Raw genomic sequence first — 23,552 nt, forward strand, 5'->3', positions numbered from 1 at the left:
ACAAACGAGAATTCCTACAATTTATTAAAAAGTTTATGACTTTTTTTTTTTTTCAAATGATCTACGGAAAATAATATTTTTCTGTAGTTACATTCCATGATACTATTCTAAAGTAGTTACATACCTTCCTTTACATTCATACATTTACATGTTCATTCATATTGTTATTAATGTATTATAAAAATAGAAAGGAAAATATATTCTTTTTAAAATAAATATTGTTGGAAACTTATGCGACTCTTTAGTTTCGGAAATATTCTTATATAAATAATGGTTGTTTACATTGATCTACTGACCTATATAATTTTTTTCAGACAAAGACATTCACACAGTGACCTACATAGATTATTAGATCTCAAAAAGACACTTATTTATATTATATTATACTTCATATGGTTAACTTACGTGAATAACACGTGTTTTTTTGAAAATTATCAATTATCAATTGCAAATATATGTATCATAAAAACGAAAAATCATAAAGAGATAAAAGAAATATTATTTTAAAGAGCTTGCTCAATAAAATCCTTTATAATAATATTTTTCGTTAATATAAAAATATGATCTATACGAAATATGAGAATGAATAGAAAAGATAATACTTTTGTTAGAATATATTCGTTATATTATAAATACATATGGAATACGAGTTTCATTTTACGAATAAACTAAATTTATCTTCCCCGAGGAAATTAGAAAAGGTATCGTGACATAAACTCGCGAGAGAAAGAAAATGTTGAGAAGGAAAAAAAAAGAAAAGACAAGGAATATTCAACGAAAGAAAAATTCACTTTAATGTCCTGTCAGTGAAGTTAATATAAACTCAACAATCCGACAAGTCTAAAACGAAGTGATGAAAATTTCGAGCATAGCTTATATATATATATATATGTATAAAAGCATACCTCTTAGTATCTCGAAGGACAACAATATTACATCGACCAGAGAAAGCGATGAAATATCGTCTCATCGTCTAGCACGAAGCATCTAAAGAATCCTAAATGGAACTTATTTTTGTCAGCAAGTTTTTACAAAATTTAATAAGAAGATAGAACGAGTTGTTTAACAGTGCGTTATATTGCAATAATTTATTAACAATTTGTTCAATTGAATACGTCAATAAAGTATTTTATTATCTATTATATTTTCAATTAAAGGATAAAAAAGAAAATCTGTAATTTAAATTTGATGTTAGGTATATATTTTACGAAAAGAACATTTCTTTCGTATTCCAGAGATACTAAAATCCGAAAAAAAGACTCTTAAAGGAAACGTTAATAAAAAATCGAGTGTCGGTGACACGATAAAGCATAAAGCGTTAGAGGAAAACGATTAAAAGTGGAAAATTAATGATTGTACGGTGTAACGATCTTCTCTGGCGTATATCCTGCTTGCTATTCGTCTTAAAGATGGATCCAGGTTAACGAAGCATATTGAGGATAGAATTTATTCTCCTCATTAGCAACATAATTAGCTTACAATTAGTGATACGCTCAAATGCATTTCGGTGTTTGTCCAAGCGTGAAATGTTCTGAAATTTGTATTCTCGCATCAGCGGTCGAATGGATACGCTTAAAATCCATCGAAAAGCCGAAGAGACCTCGTGGTTGACCTACGTTGGTCGTTGAATATTTGATACCATCCTGCGATACAGGAAGTGTGCTACGTATAGTTGTACGCGAGTAAATTCGTGTTGGTGTTATCAATACCTGGGATATACGTGACGAACATTACAAATCGCGTTGCACTTCGAAATCGACGTTACAACCGATCGAATATCTATACAGAATTTTCTTAGATCTTGATATTCGATAGACAAATATTATACGGTAAATTCTAGCCCAATCATTTTATATTTTATAATTCAATTATCTTATTATAATAATGGACCGTTTATTTAGAAAGTTGTGTAAGTCCATTTGCAGCCTATAAATATACATTATTTTAGTTAAATTATCCTAAAAGTAATGTGTATATAATCAAATTACATAAATATAATAGAAACATTATTGAACTTGATATAATTAATGAATATTCTTAAATTAACCAATATGCAAACCTTCAAGTTTTTCAAAACAACAGAAAATAGACTTACATCACTTTCTAAATAAACGGTACACAATTATATAAAATAAAAATCTGTAAAACGAATTTTGCACTAATGATAAAATCAATTTAATTGTGTATTATATTTCAAGAAAATTTAATCTAATTGAAAAACAACTGATATCAATGAAGTTTATTATACGGTATTCTTTAGGGTAACTGATATTAACGGTGCAAGAGAGATTCGATGCTTCTCTGACAATAATTCTCAATCAAGTTTCAGCCTCTTCCAACGATATACTCCCTCGGTTAGGCACTTACTCGTTCCCAAACGACCATTCATTCTCTAGTGACGTACTCGAGAAGGGCAGCGGTTTATTTTATCCGATAAAAGAGATGCCGAATGTCCCTTTTTGTTCTTTTTCTGTTTTTTTTTTTCGTATTCGAACTAAACGAATGTCTTTTTGAATGTGTTGAAAACTAAAGGGAGAGAGAAAGTTTCGTTGTTAATAAATGATGCATTTTCTTGTTTACTTTTTCTTTCCCTTTTTTGTCGAAAAACTTTCGCAAACGTTTAAAGTATGATGATCATTTATTCGTTCGCGAATATATTCTATAATACGGTATACGCGAAAGTCAAAAGGTTTAAACTTTCTTAACTTTTGCAATTAATGAACACAAAAGTCCTATATGCGAATACGAATTATATTTTATGTGTGAGTTTGTAAGTGTGTGTATAAGTACTCGGGACACGGTATAACGACGATAATGAAATAGAGATGTAGGGTGTGGGAACAATTATCATAAAAATAACGTCAATCGTTTCTATAATTCGCAGAGAGAGAGAGAGAGAGAGAGAGAGAAATAACATTTTATAGGAGTTCGAGAGAGGATAGTTTTGCACTTTATTGGACGATTTTGAAGTTCTTCTTTGAACTTCCCCTCGTATCATTTTATACGAGTTGACAAAAAAAAAGAAAAATAAGTCGCAAAGTTTTCTTCTTACCTTGGCGGAAGGAAGGGTTCGTTACAACGTGGAAACTTTAAATATATTTTTTCTATTTTCTTTTTTGTTTTTTTTTTCGAGTTTGCAGTTACAAATTCGCCGTAGACATTTTACAGGTTTAATTTACAGGTAGAAAATTATGAAGAAAATGCATGAAATGGCGTTACTGTATATAGCACGGTTAGAGAAAGTACTCGATACATTATGGATGAGTAGAGTTTATTTCGAACTAACACAAGTGAATCCTTCAAAGGAGAGAAACTTCGTGTGTTTTTTTTTCGACAAGAATTTATAAAGAAACCAAAAAAAATATCCCTAGATAGACGTATCTCGTTGATATTAAAGCAAACCCTTGTACAATTAGTAAATTCAAGGTAGAATTATTAAGTATCACGTTGAGAAGAAGAGTTACTTACATTTTTCATCGTTTGCTTACCGAGCTACCAGCCACGTACAATTTACAAAGGTTTTTACTGAAGAGTTTTTACAAAAGTATTATACCCTTTTATATTTTTTACGCGAAGTATGGTGGTACTTTTGAAAAAGACAAACAAATATAAAATTTTACACTGTTGTTACAACGAAAGAAAAGTATCTCTCCTTCACGTTTTGTGAACGTTACTTAGTTTGCGTTTTCCGTAAAACTCTTCAACGATATTTCACGCTAGAAAACTTCGATTAAATACATCGCAAAACATTCCGAAAAAAAAAGTATCTCGTATATAACAAAATATGCAATGTGTCTCTTTCATGAAAGATAGAAAAGATTTTATTCAATTTAATATTGTCTTCAGTTTATATATCAAAAACCTTAAAAAAAATCAACTCGAACGTTGTACCTTAGATTCCTTTATTATACTTTTGCATCTCATTAATTATATTTATTTTACTTTTCACACACGATCGATTGAGAAAGATCAACAAAACTATGTGAAACCATCCACCGGAATTATATATTTCTCGTTATCGGTTTGAACCATTAAAAGTATCCGATAAACGAGCCGATTATCGTGCATTGCAAGCTCACTTACTCTCTCTCTCTCTCTCTTTCTCTTGCCTAGGCAAATGCCATTAGCGAATGTTGGGTGGTGCATAAGAACAGCGAGAGTGTGATAATCATACCAGAATCAAGGACGTCCGAGGAAGCACCAGTTGACTTGATATCAGATGGAAAGTTACCGGATCCGGGCTCTAGCTCGAGTCCGCATAACTACTGCAAGTATACCGGCCAAGTATACCCCTCCCCCTTCACCCCTCTCTCTCTTTCTCTATGTGTGTGTTTCCTTTTCGCCCAAATTTACACCTGATATAAAGTTCGATAACGAAAGCTCCGTTTTCTTCTTGTTATTTTACTACTACTATACTTCTTCTCTAATTCATTCTTTAATTGCTTCTTTAACTAATTAAGAACGCGAGATAATTGCCGAGGTTAATTATTTTCTAATTAATGTACGACTTTTAGTATTTAACTTTACTCTTAACTAAAATGAAACATTAGTGATAAAGTAAAGGATAAAATAATGTAGATTCTATTGAATGGATGTATTTGATTTGGTTGAATGCAAATCAAATCGAAGGGCAAAATAGATAAGGAGGAGGAGGTATAGACACTGTATATGATCGATTTGATAATACATGTTCAACTGCACCTGGGACATTCGAAGAGAAGCTTTCTACGTAGTCTCTGTACCTTCGATAGACAACCGAGTACTGTTTGTGCAACGCAAACCTATAGAACCTTGTACCTATTCCTATCGGGCCACGTATTTCGCAAGGATCTCTAATGAACGTAGAGTTATCGTCTAATGTTCTCCGTGGTTCGTTATCATTCGTGATTGGAGGAACACCAATTCCTACCACATCTCTTCCCCTCTTTCTTTCTCTATCCGAATACACGTTGGAAATCTCACGATGCGAAAAACGGATGAAACATTTGTATGATATCAAAAGAATTTGGCATTTTGCCCAATATACTTTCAATCAACTCACAAACACGACTGTTGCAATTGCAAGAATTCACTAGGACGGGTGTGTGTGTGTGTGTTTACTTATTTAAATATATTTTTCTCAAAGTAATAAGAATTTCGGGAAAAACAAAAGAAAAAGAAGAAGAAGAAAACAAAATTGAAAGGTTTAAGTCCATTTTAGTGCAGAATTGAGCGTAACGTGGCGGGAAGCTTTTTGCCGCGTTATAGACTTTTCAGAAAAGAGGAGAGAAACACGTTCGCGTTTCAGTAGTTACCTACTCGAAAACGTTTCTACGGTTCTCGCGAAAAGAAGCATAGCTTCGGGCGTTTTCTCTCGATTCGCGTAGAACATTTTTGTTCCCTACTATTTGCGAATGGGAAAGCGAATTTCCCTGTACCTTAAACGCCGACTTTTTTTCCACAAAGAATTTTTCAAACTTTCCCTTTTATTTCATCCTACAACGAAAAAGGGATGAAATTGTCAATTGGAAATATTTGCCCTGTAATAGACTGTAATAAGATCATATAGGTAAATAAACAATCATAAAGTAGATACATATACCGACTATGGTAACAAAATTTCTATAATGCTTATGAGAACAATTTCGTTTTCCCATAGAAAAGGAACGAACCGTGATATTGTCTGACACGACGAAGACGCTTTACTATTCAGTTTTCATCGCCAAAACTGTCGAAATTCCTGATTGAAAGCATTGCCAGTGCAAGAAGGATCGTACGGAAAGATCTAAAACCGAAACGAGTCTTCGATTTTCGATACGTGCGATATTCATCTTCCCTTCTCCCCCACCTTTTCCTTCCTTCCTTCTTTCTTTCTTTCTTTTATTTCTTTCTTCCTCTTCTTTTGTCTTTTTTTATTATCTCGTCTCAATGGTGGTCGTTCTAGATTTTTCCATGCTTATATTTGCAAGGAATATTCTAGCAGATATCATCTCAACCCGGACAATTCACAAGCCGATCGTTTACGCTTTAAAAAAGCAGAAATATTCTTGATATAATAGTAACATAATATAATAATATAATAGCAATTATAAAAGATATAAAATAATGTTTTGTTGTTTTTAATTCGTTGACATAGTTCACTGTCATAATTATCGATACATCTATTAACACTATGCAGTTCCGATGGCTCCACGTTGGTGCCATGCGAAAAATATCGAATAAATGCCGGTGGCTCCACGTCGGTGCCATGCGAAAAATATCGGATAAATGCCGGTGGCTCCACGTCGGTGCCATGCGAAAAATATCGGATAAATGCCGGTGGCTCCACGTCGGTGCCATGCGAAAAATATCGGGTAAATGCCGGTGGCTCCACGTTGGTGCCATGCGAAAAATTTCGGGTAAGTGCCGGTGGCTCCACGTTGGTGCCATGCGAAAAATTAATAAATAAGCGGCGCAACACGAAAAAATCTAAATTAGACGTGCGTACAGCATAGTGTTAAGATCTGATACTTGGCATAAAAGTTGATAACGCGTTAAATATATGAGCTAGTATTATATTCATAGGAAATCATTCATTTAGTCTTTTGGAAATAAGAAAAAGAGAGAGAAAAAAGAAGCAACAATAATCTCTCATCTCTTAAAGATTAAAATCGTCCCCCTCGGGTTTAGTCTTCGGGAGTAATCTTCATCCATCAAAATCAATCTATCCTTCGAGCGCACTTAAGAACGAATACTCTGGCACGATAAGAGATGCCATTCGATCCTTCGATGACTCGAAGGAAGGAAGGAAGGAAAGAAAGAAAGAAAGAAATAAAGAAAGAAGGAAGGAAGGAAGAAACGTTCTTCCGGCAACTGATTCTAAGAGTAACGCTATCGTTCATCCCATTTATTTTCAAGAAAAGCTTCGTCATTAACGTTACCTCAAAGCTCCGAGTGCAACGAGATCGTTTCCAAGAGGATTCCGAGTTGATGCTTCGCTATTCTCCCAGAAGGATCCTCGATAATCCTTTCTGATGAATCTTCTATCGAACAGAGAAAGAAAAAGAGAGAGAGTAACCTTTCGTTCGGATCCAACTTGACGAAGACGTCCACAGCAGACGCAACTTAGAAATTATCTTCCCGAAGGAGGAGATCCTTTTCTTTTTCGACTAGAAGAACATTTAGCTCGAACCCCCTCAAGTCGATCGAGTGAAAGAGATTTGTTAGACTTACTTGTGATCCTAGTAACGAACAAAGACACGAGTTTAAAAAGAGTATATTGTCTTTTGACGAGAGTAGAAAGAATCGAAATAGAAGAAACTCCCCCACGGTCCCCTCCCCAACCCAAGTTTTTCTTTCCTCGCGTTTCCTGACAAATGTAAGTAAGAAAAAAAGTATTACTACGTTCGAAGGAAAGTTCGATACATTGCAAGCGTAAAAAGAAAGAAGAAACATTAGAAAGAAGATCGGTTTCGGTGCTAAATTTACATTAGTTTGAAGCATGAATGAAACACGAAAAAGATCTCTTAGTTTTAACCATTTTATCTTCTTCCTCCACATTGAATTTATTTTGTTAACATTATTCAAGTAAATATCGTTCGAAACTTTATCTCCTGCAAATGAAAAGAAAATAGACTTCTCTTAACAAGAACCGATTTGAACCGATCCCCACTCGACGAAATTCCTATTTTCGATGCCAGCCAGAATCGCGATTGACGTTGGCAGAAGAATACGGAGAGAATGATTCAACTTGGGCTTTTTCAAAGAAGAAATAGCTACGATCCCGTCCAAGATGTCCTATCAGACATCGATGTCCTCGATATCAAATAGACTACGTTTCTCAATTCGCAAGAAGAACTCAAGTTATGCTGGAAGAATTTGGCAAAGGGTCTTATATATATACATATATACAATATATGCAATATATATTTATTAATTGTTGATACTTACACTCCTAGATTAATATTCTCACGCAAAAATGCTTATTTTTATGCATCATCAGTATATAAATAAAAAGACTTAAAAGGCAACAAACACGTATTAGATCTTTCAACTTAAATTTTGAAGAAAATACAAAACTGTGCAAATCGAAAAATATATCTTTGGAATTCTTTTAGAAGAAAAAATTGATCATAAAATATTATTGAACGAACGTTCGATAGATAGGTAGAAATTCAAGACATCATTCAAAAGGAAACTATCTCTACGGATAGATTTGAGTGGTGTAGAATCTCTCTCTCTGGCAATGGAAGTAAATGCGAAACCCGGCATCGTTGGCATTGCGGATTCTCTGCAGGATCGAACGAGCACTTCGCTATTGTTGTCGGTTAATTAAGGGAATTGCTGAAAGATTAAGGAGCTACCTACCTCTTCTTATAATCCCTACTCCAAACTTCTTTCTTCTTTACTCTAATACAAAACTCTCTTTATTTTATCTATTTACTCTATGTTTCTCTTTCTCCATTTATTCTTTGTTCAACTAATCTCGATGGAAGTTTCACTGTGTTTTCTATCTAACATAAGTATCGATAATTTAACGTATCCTTTTGATCTAATAGCTTAAATATAACGAACATTTGAAAATATATATTCAAGATAAATATTAAATCAGTAACGAAGCATTATCTGATACTCGTGGTATGTAATTGCGGAAAACCGTAAAGAGAGTGACGGAGGACAAGCTGCCCGTTAACCGCAAGAATCCTCTGTATACAGGGACTGACTGGTCACTCTGAAGCTAGAGTTAGGGTCCTTTAGCTAATTGCTTTCGCATGAGCGAGCGATTTAGTTTCACAATCGAACCCTTTCACCCATTATCTTCGTCAACGTTCATTCGTTCAAACCAAGATAATGGGGACATTGATCAACCGAATGATAAAGGGGGAATCTAGAAAGGGGCACTGTCCTCTCTTGGACCAATCGAATAAACGAAAAAGAAATCCAAATATTTTCTCTCATGACTAATTAATTCATTACTCTTTTCGTGTTTGTGCATAATTTGTATTTATTTCAATAATAAAAGTAATAAAGTATAAAATCAATAATAAGAAATTCAGTAGAAATAAATTAGAAATAATAAAATACTTTGTGATGAAGACAAAAATATTATTGATATAAATCAAAATTAAATAAAAGAAATGTTTAATAGAAAGTATGAGAATAAATTTTGTATTAACATAACTGCGAACGTATGATCATTAGCACGTAAGGGATAAGTAACCAACCAAGCTGACGTTGTATCAAGTTACTGAAAGTTCTAGGCCGAAGTTTAGTCGATCGATAAGCGATAACCGTGGAAGGTGATGCGCGTAGCACTCGGATACGTTGTCGAATTATCTCAATTAACGTCGTTAGCCGACCGACGCGAACCGACGAATCCGACAACAGCCAGCTGCACCAAATTGCACTCTCCTGTAACGAGGCGCAAACACGAAAGCGTCCTCGCGCGACAATGACGAATTAATGCACGTTCAAGACCGCGGTGTACTTAATCGAGCGTACACACTATTTTCGGTTAGCAAGCACCAGGGGAAGGTGGGGTGCTTCCCCATTCTACCTTGATTAATAAATATTACTACTTTCAACATGATCTTAAAACATTAATGAAACAAATCTCTAGAAACGTTAATCATTTAATCGTTGAAACTATTTTTAGGATTTTTCTATATAATTCAATTAATTATTTTTCTAGTCCAAAAATAAAATTGTTAATAAATATGTTTAGCAGGTAAATTGGACACAGTATAAAGAACTAGAACTTTATTTTGATCAAATTGTCAAAATAAAGTTCTAGTTCTTTATACTGTGTCCAACTTAGAAGTAGTAAAACTTAAGTTCTTTATACTTTGTTCAATTTCCCTGCTATAAACATATTTACTAATAATTTTTATATAATGTTAATCATGATAAGTAACAGAAAATCTTGTGTATCTCTTTATCAAGTAAGACGATTATCGTCGTCGACAAGATGGAAAATTTTATGATCAGAGCTTGTATAATTTTCTCGTTCTAAGGAAAGCTTTTAAGAAGCATATGATTCAAAGTTTTTTATTCGACGAGAGCGACGAAGAAGAATGATCATCGGTTCGTCTCCGAACTTTTCTTGGATCTCGAAGTTTATCCAGTTTTATCCAACAGAACGCATCCCGATTTCGAACGTCACGTGGAACCGGATGCAACAGCTTGCTGCGCACAGTCGAACCGGCTGCGTTTCCGATTTAATACGATTCCTCGCCCGTGAATAAATATTTCATCACTCTCTTGCCAAGTTATTTCACACTTCGTTCGTCCTCTTTATCTCAATATATATATATATATATATATATATATATATGTGTGTGTGTGCATATCTCTCTTTTTATTCACATTTTTTTGGATCTTCTCGTAAGAAGATTGAAATCAAAGAAAAGAATTCGTAATCGTATTAATAATTTCTATACGAAACGTTAAACCATTTTTGAGATGTAATTTTTGTTGTCAAATGAATTATCCAACAAGTATAAGTCAAGATGTATATTCATTTTGTATCAGACATACTACAAATATAGTATATGTACGTACCCTTATATAATATATGTATAACTGTAGATATCGTAGGTGTTCTCGAAGACAAACAGAGAACACGTCTCAAGGGAATCCCGATATACGAAATTCAATGACCTATATATACTCTAACATCCATTTTCTGCACAATGCTATTCTCCGTTATGGAATGTTCGCTCTCCTGTATTGACTTAGTGTATCGATATCTATGATCGGTAGCTGCTAACGTCGCCCTCGAGTCTGAAGAGTTGCCACAAGTTTGTTGATTTAGTTTTTTATCTATCGTATTATCAAAAACTCGCAACTATTATCGCATTAATTCGATATTTTACGTAACATTTTATTTTCGTAGAATGAAAACAGAGCATTGCGACTGAAGGAATCCGCATCATTGGCCCTTTCCCCCGGAAATTCCGGTGGTTACATGGACCCAGATGGTACCGCCATTGTGATGTCATCCGAATTACTACCTGCACCTACACCCGATCCAAGAGTTACGTGGAATTATTTCGACGAACAAGGGTAAGCTTCAAGTTTTTCTATGATATGTTAAACCTATTTTTACGAGGAAAAAAATTCAAGTATTTTCGTGATCAGAAAATCAATCTAAAATGTACAAATTCGAATCAGAGTAAATGATCAACGATTAAATCATATATTATATGGACATGTTAAATAATTAATATAATATAAAGTATAAAATGTATCTCTCTTTCTCGTTCACTAAATGCGAAATAAATTTAACCTAAATAACATTCGGATAGGGGGAATATAACTATCATAAACAAAACTGTCGCAACTCTCGAAATTATTTTCGCGACTAAATTCATCTACCCCACGTTTACCGTATACTAAAAACGCATACTGCTGCTTGTGTGTGCGCGGTATTTAATACAACCCATACAAAAAAAAGAACATTTAACGGCAAGTTTAATCCACAATCGTAACTATGAATTATATCTCTGGTCGCCATAGATACTTATGTAAACTACGCATACATATGTATATCTGATACGAGTTTTTCACGAGGATAAATTATAATATTGGGTTTTTATTGTAGATACGTTTCGAGAGGTGGTTTACGAGCTGGGGAGGATCCATACGCAAGAAATAAATTCAATCAAGAAGCCTCGGATGGTCTTCCAAGCAATCGGGATATACCTGATACTCGTAGTGCAATGTGAGTAATATAATATAATAATAACTCGTAAATTAAAAATTTCGAGTTTATCGAAATCCTTACGTCATTTATTTGACGATCGATGATCGAGGTCAAGTTCAGTTTGATTGTAAATCTGTCGCGTTAAAAGATCCAATAAAAAAGTATCAAATTATATCGTGAATAATAATGCAATTGATCGAAAATAACGACGAAATTATCGTTAATCAACAGAATTCAACGCATAAGGAAAAAAAGAAAGGAACGTTAATAATGAAGCAGAAAAATTCTAAGGGAAAATCAATTGTTAAAATATGTCGATCTATCAATCCTTTTATACATTATTATCAAAGTCTTCGCGAATTTTATGGAAAACAATATTCCTCTTCTGTGATCGCCAAGATCGCAGCATATCGTTGGAAATTCATGGAACCCCATAACAAACAGCGATACATTGAAGCCGCCAGAAAGCAATGGCTTCGTCGAAGAAAAGCACCAATGGCTCGTAAGAAATAACTTCCAACGACCTCCGACCCAGTAATTTTTCAAGAAACCGATAGAAAGTACGCTTTCTCGGATGAATGAACTTTGATCAAATTGATTGACTAGTCTTATTTGTCTCGATAATTTTTCAAATAATTTACTTTTATATATTTCAACATTATTTTACGCGGATAAAAGTAATTTCTTGTTTTTTTATTTAACATTAACTTACATTTTGCGTGTTTTTGTGTGTGTTTGTTTGTGATGTTGCACGTAATCTAATATTTATTAATTGAAACATTAATTATATAGGATATATTTGAAGCTATTGCTGTAGAAGAAATAATATGGAATGAAAGAACTAAATTGATCCGATCGTTGAAGAAGACTATTTATATCTTTTGTATACGTTTCCTAATCGAACGTTTCTTAAAATAACTCTTATTGTATAAAATTTTATCCAGTGTAATAATCTCGTGATTAAAATGTCGTCGAGTTAATATATAAAACAATGAAAGAATAAATCTCTTATTGAATTATTTATAAATGGGAAAGATACTCTTCAATTTATAGATTTTTCCAATGTTTCTGTTTTCCCCTTTGTATTTTACTACTACCGGAGAAGTGGAATAATGTCATTCATTATAAACGAACCCACGAGACTTGCGGTAAAGTCATATAAGTCAATTATTCAACAAGTGCAACGTCATATAGGAGAACATGCTATGCTCTGAATAAACTATCGCCTCTGTTTGTCTGGACGAATTATGGAAACAAATTTACGAAAAGCTAAAACTATGTAAGAGAGACAGAGAATGAAAGAGAGAGATAGAGAAATCATAGAATAAATTTGAAAATCGTATTATATATAATATTATTTCTGCAAAATATCGACAAAGCAATATGTATCTTGTTACACGTGCATGTTTTATAAAATGTTTTTAATTAACAAAATTGCAAAGTATAGTAAAAATCTTTTTGTATTTTATATATGTATATGATACGATTGCAAAAATATATGTACATGTATGCACATAAGTATAAAATGCAATTAGAATAACGCAAAAAATATTGAATACTTACTCAACTCATATTACTTACGCGTACACATATACATGTTTAGCCGAAAATTCACCATTGCTAGTAATTCCTCGGCATTCTCATCAATGCAAAGAGCATTCCGATGAAGTCGGAGAACGTATGTGTGCCCGAGAATGTATTCTTTTCAACGTTGTTTAAATAGTAATTTGATATACCATAGAATATCAAAGTATTATGTTCAATGCTTAGGAAAAACTGTAAAAATTCTTCTGTTTCCGACATCATCGGAAGGCTCTTTGCATTGATGAGAATACCGAGGAATTACCAGCAATGGCGGATTTCCGGCTATGACGGTAACATATATATATTACGTAAGTACGGACGTTTCCTAGGTTTTTTTTTGATTCTTTCCAAGAGACTTTCTCGATCGATACTACCTTGTCATTTTCAACTCCGCTTTGTATTTGAGAATTCAAATGGAATCCTTGTCCTCGATTTTCTTCGACTTTCTCTACCGAAGTGTATAAGGGTTCTTCAGTCTTCTCCAGCATGATCTAATTTCCGATGTCACCCTACACGCTTGTCACGTTCCCAACTAAACTATTTCTCGTAAGCTGTGGCAATCAACAAGTAAAGAAACTCTGCTTTTGTTCTTAAACGAATTGATAAAAGTTATCCCGATGATTTTTAATATTCTTACACATAGTTTTTATAATTATTTGTAAAATGTTTTATAGAAAGTTGAGTAAAAGAATTTATTATCAAAATTACTAAAACAAGATAGAATTGATTCGCGTAGATATCGTTAACGAATTAGAAACGTAAATGTAAATTCTCATTTTAAACGGTATAATCACCGAAACGTCTTTCCTATGATAAAAGAAATTCGAAAATCGTGTCAGGAGGTTGGTAGGTGTCTTTAGAAGCCGTGACAAAAGGTGACATCTTCTGCAATACACAATAAGACTTTCCGACATCACCGTTGTTGAATGAAACCTCGAGCTGCACTACTTGCATTCAGTTGCAAGCGAATTGCGTGTACCTCTACCTATACACACGTAGAAAAATATCAAGGGAATTGAGCATAAGTCGAACCACGAGAATCTATATCGTATATATGAGTTGAGAGATAGTACTTTGTGTTATCATCATTATTTCTATATCGAGCTTGTCAAGATAAAACTCGGTAGGACAGAATCCAAGCTCGTACGATTCTTTATCTCGATCATTTAGTAGACGTATTTTTTGTTTTCTATTCTTTATTTATCTCTCTCTCTCTATTTCTTCTCCTTTCCCCCCCCCCGTTTTCTTTTCTTTTCTTTTCCTTTCTTTTCGTTTCTTATCTCCTCCGTCTAGTTTTTCGTCTTTTCCCTTCTATTCTTTATTCTTCCACGACAAAACGTCAAGAGGTTTATTTCTAACTCGGCAACTCGTGACAACAATATTTTTATGACGTGTTCGCGTAGATCGGCGAGGCGGCTTTGTAGAAAAGTTTCGTGCTAGCAGAGATAAGTCCGAGACGAAAATCCCCAACGTAAATTTGTGAAGGTACTTTTAAAACTTCGTGGGTAGCATTATCGTGGTGGAACTGCATTAAGATGAAACTTCCTCTCGAATGCCGTCAGGTTTTAACTCGAAGATAAATATATACGTAATCTTTGGTTTTTTCCCCGTTAACGAGTTACGATGAATTGTGGGCACAAAAAATTTGCACAAACCCCATCCCCCAGCCCCTACCCCAATGTTATTATCGATATTTTTTCTTAACGAGTATTTTATGATCATCATTATTTTTTTAGCATCTAATCGAATTCATTTTTCCCACACCCTTCGCCCCATTTCCCAATTTTCTGTTCCGGGAAATAGTTTTATGGATTTTTCGAAAGTGTATCGGAATCGATGTATAACGATAAATCCCTTTTGTGCGAAAAAAACAAGTTTTTCTCTTTTCTAGTTTGCTGTTGATCCTCCTTCACAATATCACCGATCTCCAATAGCCGAGAACTCGAAAGGGACGACCGGAAAAACTGTCCAGCACAGTTTCTGTCACATTCAGACTTTATATATCCCCCTATAATTGGACAGTCCTCGTCGTGCCCTTATCGTTTAATATTGCTCTTTCCATGGTGGATTTGAAAAAGAATCGATGAACAAGTTCGCTCCTGAAGATTCCAACTTTTGTCGAGTTGAACGTTGATAGGGGGGATGATGATGATGGGAATGGTATGAGGGGGGTTTTGATGGGAGGTTCGACAATGAAAGGAAGTTGGATAGCGAAAGACGATTCCTAGAGCTAAATATCGAAACGAACCAGCTTAGAAAAGACGACGAAAAGTACCTCTCATTGACTCACTCTTTCTCTCTCTTTCACGGTTTATTCCGATGAATGCAAACCTTTATGCCCGTCCTCGCTAAATACGTAACTTCGAATTGAATTAAGTTGAGCGTAGCGTAAGCTCTCGTAGCTCCTTTTATAATGAATTCAAATAGGGCAACGCTTCATTAGCCGAGTAAACGATCGATTCGTCGTTCTTAGTTTACCAAACTTTCGATAAATTCTACGAATGAAACAAACGCGTTTTTCGAATCGGTATATTTACGTGTACGTACAATGAACCGCAAATAAGTTTTCATAGATTGTGATATATAAAATAACAAATTATATAATAAATAGGTATCTTAGAGAATTTGGACATTCAAAAGAACTAGAACTTAATTTTGATTAATTGAACGTTTCGTCCCGTTATTGGGACTTCTTTAGCAACTTAATCTCTAAAGTTCAGCGTCTTACATACATTTTTGTAATATTCAAAACACTATAGATCTAAACTTCGTTATCTTTTGATCCATTATATTTGAACACTATATATATATTTCTGTCACATTTCGCGAGTTTTTTTTTTCAAGTATAATAAATTATTTAAAGTGAACTCATTCTCTCTTTTTACGGAAAAACTTATTTGATCTAATGTAGGTAGCAGCCGTTCCTTTCGAGTCAACTTACAATTAGTTTTCGCGCTCGGAAACTTGCCATCGATATTATTCGCTTTCTTCGTGAAGGTACTTTAATAAAAAAAAAAAAAAAAGTAATCGAAAGAAAACCGCGATTTCTTCCGAATGAGACAACGAATAATGGATCCTCGAGGCGAATAAGAAGATAAAGTTTATTACCGTTAAGGACAATTCCTTCTTTATGCTCCGGACCGTCCTTCGCTTTGCTTCCTGTCTATGGCCTTTTTTTTATCGTTCAACCTGCTGACGCGAACACTCAAGTTTTTTTTTACTCCCCGACTACTACCCCCCAGTTATTTCTTTTTATTCTATTTCGCTCTTTTTATCTTTAGCATAAAAATACTTTTCTTAAAATCTTTCTTTCATTTAAGAATCGTTTAAGAAATTTGTTACTCATTTTGACAATAAAAATCTCTTTAATTTAACTTTACATACGTTCAATTAAGTAATTTACGAATTATATTCATTTATATTGACAAACTATCTATGATATATTATTCTAATTTCGAGTTAGATTCATTTATATGTTTAATACCATTCATTGTTCATCGTATTCCATTCGAATGAATTTTCCCCACTGCGAGGTAGAAGCCGAATAACTAATTCGCGTGCGTAGAAAATACGAAAGGGATACAGTTTCAAAGGATTTTAATTGCAAAATGACGAAGTAATTAATAATTGCAGTGTTAATAATTTTCCTACGTAAGTTTAGATTAAAAGAAATAAAAATAAATGCGAGAGAGTACGGTAATGTTTGTAAGATCGAAGAGAAGATCCCGTAGCGTTAATTTGGAACGTGAGAAGTACTCACATAGAAAGTTCACTCGACAACTTTCCTCCTTTGGACAAAGCTCGGTCGAGAGATAAGATAAACGAAAAGACGATCCTGACGAGTATAACCCTTTTATTTTTTTCTTTTTCTGTTTCTTTACTCTCTTTTCTCCCTGGCACACCTTTCTCAGATACTACTAGAAGGATCGAGTCTCTGTTTAGATGTGCTCGAGGGAGATTAAAAAATGCTACAAGTCGAGTATCTTCAATGGAATGAATGCAAACGAAAAATGGAAAAGAAATACAGTGTATATTCGGTCATTTCGTCGAATAGAAAGAAGAACATTTGCAACAAGAACAACAACAACAAACAAAAAAAAATCTTTCAACCTTTCGCCAGAGGGAAAAATATACTCCGTATTTTTTATTTAACACGAAAGGGAAAGAGAGAAGGAGAGAGAGAGAGAGAGGTACTTCCAGAGTCTTTTTTGACGATATGTCCTCCCATGCTTTTCATCTATACGTACAAAATAAAAAATGATGTAAAAACCTACGCTCGATGGATCCTGTACGACGTGTATGCAAATGCAATGGTTTGCACCTGGAAAACTAAACCTCCTTTCATCATTCCGTCCTCTACATCTCTACCGAATAATTATGTTTGTTTTCCATTTAAGTTGTTTGCGCTTCTATTTGCATCAGTACGATAAACGGAGACGTTTCACGCTTCTCTTATTCCTTATTATACTTGGCATAATCTAAATCTAGTTTATCTATCATATATATTTTATTTTAATGTTATATCGAGAATAGAAAAATCTTTCTATATTATCTTCTCTACACTTTTACACTTTCACTTTGTACAAATTAAAAAAAAAATGAAAAGAATAATATATTATAATCTTTTGTTAGAACTTTAACAATGTTCGATTATTGTTACGTAGCAAAATCGTCTCACGATTAATCCAGGAAAAAAAGAGAGAGAGAGAGAGAAACTCTTTGGTAAGAGAGAAAGAAGTGATTCGTCTCGGGGAAAGTACTCTCGATCGTGTACCTATCTTGAAAGACGAGAAACGATTCTGGCAAAAGAGAAGATCGGTAGGCTCACGTACGCGTAGACGATCCCACGAAGTAGTTGAGAAGGAATTCCTTTCGTGGATGCTGACGAGCATGGATTAAGAGCACGGCCGACTACTACTTTCTCAGGAATATAAATCGTTTCGAGTTGATCGAGAAGAGATACCTAAGTATATACTTACTTACGTGCTCCTACTAAACCGAACCAACCAGAGCCAGAGCCAACGTTATTATCGCTACAAATATCACGACCTTTCCTCTTCCTCGTTTGAGTAAAAAAAGAACAACTTTGCTGTTCAATCTCTTCCGTACTTTCTTCTTCCTATCCTCGAAGATATTTATTTATTGGCCATACCTTTAACTCTTACGTCTACAAATTTTCATTTGCTATTATCTTAAAGAGTATACCTCCTAGTGTGACCACCTAAAAAGAATGTGTTTTTTGGGAATTTTTGTTGTAAAGAAGACTACTGTATGAATTCATTTCCGTGCATTTAAAAGTGCATTATCGTGTATATACCTAGTATCTACAAGTGGAAATAGAACTATAGACGAGAGAATAACAAATTAAAGAAGAATCTTTTTTACTTTGAACAAATTTACGATCCATTTTCTTCTAATTTATTCAAGAAAGTCGCGGAAATACGAAGCACTCGAGTATTCTTTAACGAGAAATGAAGTACTACTCTTCTTTCGAGTTCGGGAAAGCGATAATAGTCGGTGGCCAGGGATACAAGGATTACGAGGTGGGACGTAAATCTAAAGGAGAAAATAATTGGCCAGCGATATCCTCTTTTTACTTTTTTTCTTTTTCTTTCTTTTCCTTTTCCTTTTTCTTTTTGTTCGGCATCGATATCGTGCGTCAGGTGCTCGGCTACCGCCGTAAACGCTAGGGAAATTAGTTTAGTCTCCGAGAAAAAAGAGAAAAATGAAAAAGAAAAAGAAAAAGAAAGAAGGATGAAGAAAAAAGTAAAAGAAAAGTATAAAAGAGAAAAGGAAGAAAAAAAAGAGACAGAGAGAGAGAGAGAACTTGGTTTGGGAGTTACCAAAAAGGTTATCGTTACGTTAGTTGCACCTAGGTACGAGCTCCCGTTTAAGTATTCACGCCGAAAAAAAAGGGTAACAAGGTGGTCCGAAAGTTTTTGATTTTAAAAAGCCCCTTTATGTTTTATTCAGTAAAAAGCGAACTTCCAGGTATAATAGGATGATGAAGGACGACGACGGTGCACAGCTGACGTTTTATGCACGATGATTGAAAGGCAATCAATCGATCGAAATAATAAATGAATCGACGTTTTTTTTTTCACGAACTATTATTATGTATCGTTGAAATTAGAATAATTTATTTTCCTGGATATTGAATAATATTTTCTAATGTTTTTCCTGATTTGTCTGTGTGTTATGTAAAATCCTGTAATATAGTATATACTTTACTCGTCAGCATGTTTCCAATTATATTTTTTTCCCCCATTAATTTTCAATGAAGAATTCGAACAAAAAAACGGACGATTATTTTGTCGTATTTCGCATTTCTTATTTTACAAATGTGAAGCATCATTCGAATAGAAAGAAAAAGTAAAGTCACGAGCTAACGTTACTTTCGCGAATCGCGATTGTGTCGCGTTCAGGTTAAACGTTCGTTTTACTCTCTCGCAAAAGTGCAAATGTAAAATTGTATGGAGAAAGAGGTAAGAAACGAGGTAAAAAAAGAGAAATACTAAGAGAAGTTGTAAGAGAGGTCGGAGAACGTTATTGCACCACCTTCGGAGAAATTACGAGAAACGAACGGAATATCTGAATGAAGAGAGAAAGGAACAGACCGGTGAGAAAGGGAAAGAAGAGAAAGGGAAAATGGGTAGAAGCATGATAGGGACGAAGCAACGACGCTGTTCTCAAAACTTATACGAAATTAGATTTTAAATTCTGCCCTTTTCAACCGTATTCTCTTTTCTAAAGCGACCTTTAAATTGCAAGAAAATAGAAACGCCATGGTGTACGCAAGTAGTCACGATTCTTTCGAAACTTACTGCAACGTAACGCGGAGGACAAACAGAAAGAAAGAAAGAAAGAAAGAAAGGAAGAAGAAGGGTTTTCTATTTGTATAAGGAAGAAAATGTAGAGAGAAAAATCTTTCGAGATTTTGTACCTTCTTCTTCGTTTCCCCCAAGACGATGCATTTTCGTCTTTGAGCGTAAAAATAATGAGAAACGCTAACGCGAGCTTTACGAGCGTTGAAGTCGTTTTATAATGTATATGTATGTATGTACATAAATGAACATACATTTCGTACATATGTAAATACACATATATATACATAGATAGGATAGATACGAGCTCTGAAGAAAAATCGAGACGTTTTCCTATGTTTTTGGATATTAAGGGACCTACTCTGTACATACTTACGAATACGCGTTGAATATCGTTAATATTAATGTCTTCTACGATCGATTCTTCGACGTTGGAACGAGTAGAATTAATCGATCGTATCCATGTATAATGTAATACGTTGAACAGTCTCGACAGAGGGATCCAAAGGCATATTGGCTTTGATAGCTCCGTGTAAACGTGACATAACTTCGAACGAGTGATCACGTGAAACGGTTTTATGAAAACAACCAACCCTTCGTTTTATCTCGAGAACCAAAATGAAATTTGTCTATCCGTTGTATGATAAAAAACTGTCGTAAATTTTGCTCTCTCTCTCTCTCTTCCTTTATCTTTTTTCCTTTCTGTTCTCTCTTTGCTAAATTATTTTTTTCGGAAAACCAACTAATTCGAAATGCATGCAATTACAAAAATTACGTCGTTGCGATTCGCGAGTCCGGCTTAACGAGATTACAAATTCGAACTAAATCACCATTGGTTTGCGTTGACGAGCCGAATGGTGAATTCTGACACAAAAAAAAAATGAATTTTCCATTTTCAACTCGCTGAAGTGTACCGGCCATTACTCTCCCTCACTCTCTCTCTCTCTCTCTCTCTCTCTTCCACTTTCTATCTTTCTTCTCTTTTTGAATGTTGGATAAGAGGCTTTTGTGAATAGCTGACGATCAACTACCGATCAATAAAGAGACAAGTAAATGTGTTGTCGTTCGGTTTACGACTTTACTGTCGTTTACCATCTGATTTACATAATTAATCGAGCACGTTGAAACGATAAAGTATTTGAACGATGAAATCAAGGACAACATTATTTTCACGCGATTGCACGAAAGCAAGAAAAATAGATAGAAATTCGAGTAAGTAACATCGATGGTACGATTTTCGCAACGCGCTTGGAAAGATAATTTAATTTATAAATTCCACAATGTTTCCTTTTTACGAAGGTTGCGTTGAAATGAACGGACTTCCGCGAGAATATCGATATCGCGATCCGAATTTCAATATCGTCGTGCACACCATCGTCGTGACTATTCACACGCGGTACCGAAAACGAGCGGATGAGAGAAAAACCAAAATAGGAAGAGGGAAATAGCAGGGGACAAATTTGCATACTATGATTTCTACCAAATCCAATATTTCTAGAATGAGAGGATAAAGTTGAATGATCAAGTGATAACTGAGTTTATCATATTATTTTACGAATAAAATTTCATTTTAAAGAAGTTTGTTTTCATGCAATTATCTTACCTGTTGTAGGGTAAGTATATTCTTTGAGTCTAGTAAAATGAATAATGGAAAATACGTAAAGAGAAACGTAAAACACAAATATCAAGCTACCTTAGAGTAAAATAGGCCAAGTGGATCGTCCCGTATAAACAAAAATTCAAGTATCTTAGCACGTTAGTCGTGCCAAGTCAAACATTTACCATTTCGGCTGAATGCCATACTAAGGAAGCATCTTCGTTTTGCTACTGCTCTCCTAGGATAGATTAATTTGTAAACGAGCGACATAAGCCAAAGGATCCAGCACTTTCGTCGCACACTTATCCCAAATCCCGAAACCACGAGAAAGACAAAAAAAGAAGTTCTTTTTCGGACTTTTAAACCCGTGGAATAGAATCTTTATCAACCATTGGTTATGAACAAATATTTATGCACACCTGTATATTATCAATTGAAACACAAGTGTGATTTGTGATTTGTTTTACTCCGAAAATTACATTCCCTTTAAATACCCATACTGCAGTTAATATTTTTCTGATTTCAACATATAAATATGAAATCCTTACATGACAATCGGGATTTGGGACTATTGTGCGATGCTCATCGATTCAACCATGCGATCTATTTCTTGATGAGAATAGAAAATATGGTGATTCGGATGGGACGCAGCTTAAAAATGGAACAAGATACAAGAAAACTCATTTTTTCTAAAGTCGAGAAAAACGGTCAGGATTTGTACGTCTCTCATATATAAAAATGATGGAACTATGACGAATTCAATTATTTCATAAAATGGTCGCACAGAGTTTACCGGTTGGCCAATTCCAGCATACCTAAATAAATGTAAAAATCTGAAAATTGTACCGAGAGATAGGGTACATTCGTGTAATCTCTATACACACCAAACGTGTACTCGTACTATATATATATATATATATATATATGTATATAGGTGTACGAGTATAGCTGAATTCAGACAGATTTATGCGTACTGCCTTCGTATTTTTATTGCAAGCCCCAGTCGGCTGAATAGGGTTATAAGTCACGCGTTACGAGCTACGTTCGATATAATCTCGCGTGCGAAGAAGAATAGAGCTTTATTCGAATAATGCAAATAAAGGTGGAGAATAATTAAGCTGACGCGAACGTCTCGCGTTATTCCACAAGAACAATATGGTAAAAGCGTAAAACGATAAAACGTATCAAAAGCAGATAGAATGTAAGATGAATAATGGAATCTATAGTAAAATTAATATAGTTATATAATACAGTCAATGTCCAAAGGTATTTTAATAATTGCTACTTCAAATTATTTTACAAGTATACTTTGAAAAATCGTATGTGATATATATATATTCTACATTATAGAAATACTATTGATATTAGAATAGTGTAATAATTTTTCGAAAAATATTTCTAATTAAATTACGCGTTAAAAGGAATTTCAAAGGACCGTAGGACTCTTTTTAATGAAACTTCCCCATGATCACAATTTGCATTTTCGAATTGCGCTGGTCAGTTGGCCGTTCGTTTTAACGTGTCCAATACAATTTGACAGAGTCGTTTGACGACATTCCTAACAAGGTCGTTCATCATAAATTCAGTTTTAAATTTAAATAGAGGACTCTTCGCTGTGTTAATCTAAATGAGAAATAGTATTTTCGAAGTGTTATTCAGAATTTTTGTAATTCGTCTTCTTATTTTCTTTTTTTTTTTCTCTCTGCAAAATTATGATAATATTTTAACGTTATTATTGGAAGACGACACGTTAAAGCTTTCTAAAAATTATATCCGCGATCAAAGTCCATAAAAGAGAGAACTCTGTTTCTCTTCGTATGTCCTCCTATCGATTAAAATTCCAATCTTGAAAGATTTTTTGACATACAAATTTTATCAATAAAGC

The 23,552-nt window shown here is 34.2% G+C and overlaps 1 protein-coding gene across 3 annotated transcripts in view; it reads left to right on the forward strand.

Moving 5' to 3' along the window:
• Positions 1–23,552, forward strand: part of LOC106787683 (polypeptide N-acetylgalactosaminyltransferase 2) — a 97,010-nt gene that overhangs the window by 60,729 nt on the left and 12,729 nt on the right. For 2 of the 3 annotated variants that reach the window (XM_014750251.1, XM_014750252.1), the window contains 2 exons: positions 10,853–11,022; positions 11,561–11,680. In XM_014750251.1, coding sequence (XP_014605737.1) covers positions 10,853–11,022; positions 11,561–11,680 — 290 coding nt within the window. Of the gene's footprint in view, positions 1–4,113; positions 4,268–10,852; positions 11,023–11,560; positions 11,681–23,552 lie in introns of all 3 variants that reach the window. The other variant, XM_014750253.1, reaches the window with a different exon arrangement.

The sequence above is a fragment of the Polistes canadensis genome, unplaced genomic scaffold, assembly GCF_001313835.1.
Source record: "Polistes canadensis isolate GaletaPanama2010 unplaced genomic scaffold, ASM131383v1 scaffold_110, whole genome shotgun sequence".
Taxonomy (NCBI): domain Eukaryota; kingdom Metazoa; phylum Arthropoda; class Insecta; order Hymenoptera; family Vespidae; genus Polistes; species Polistes canadensis.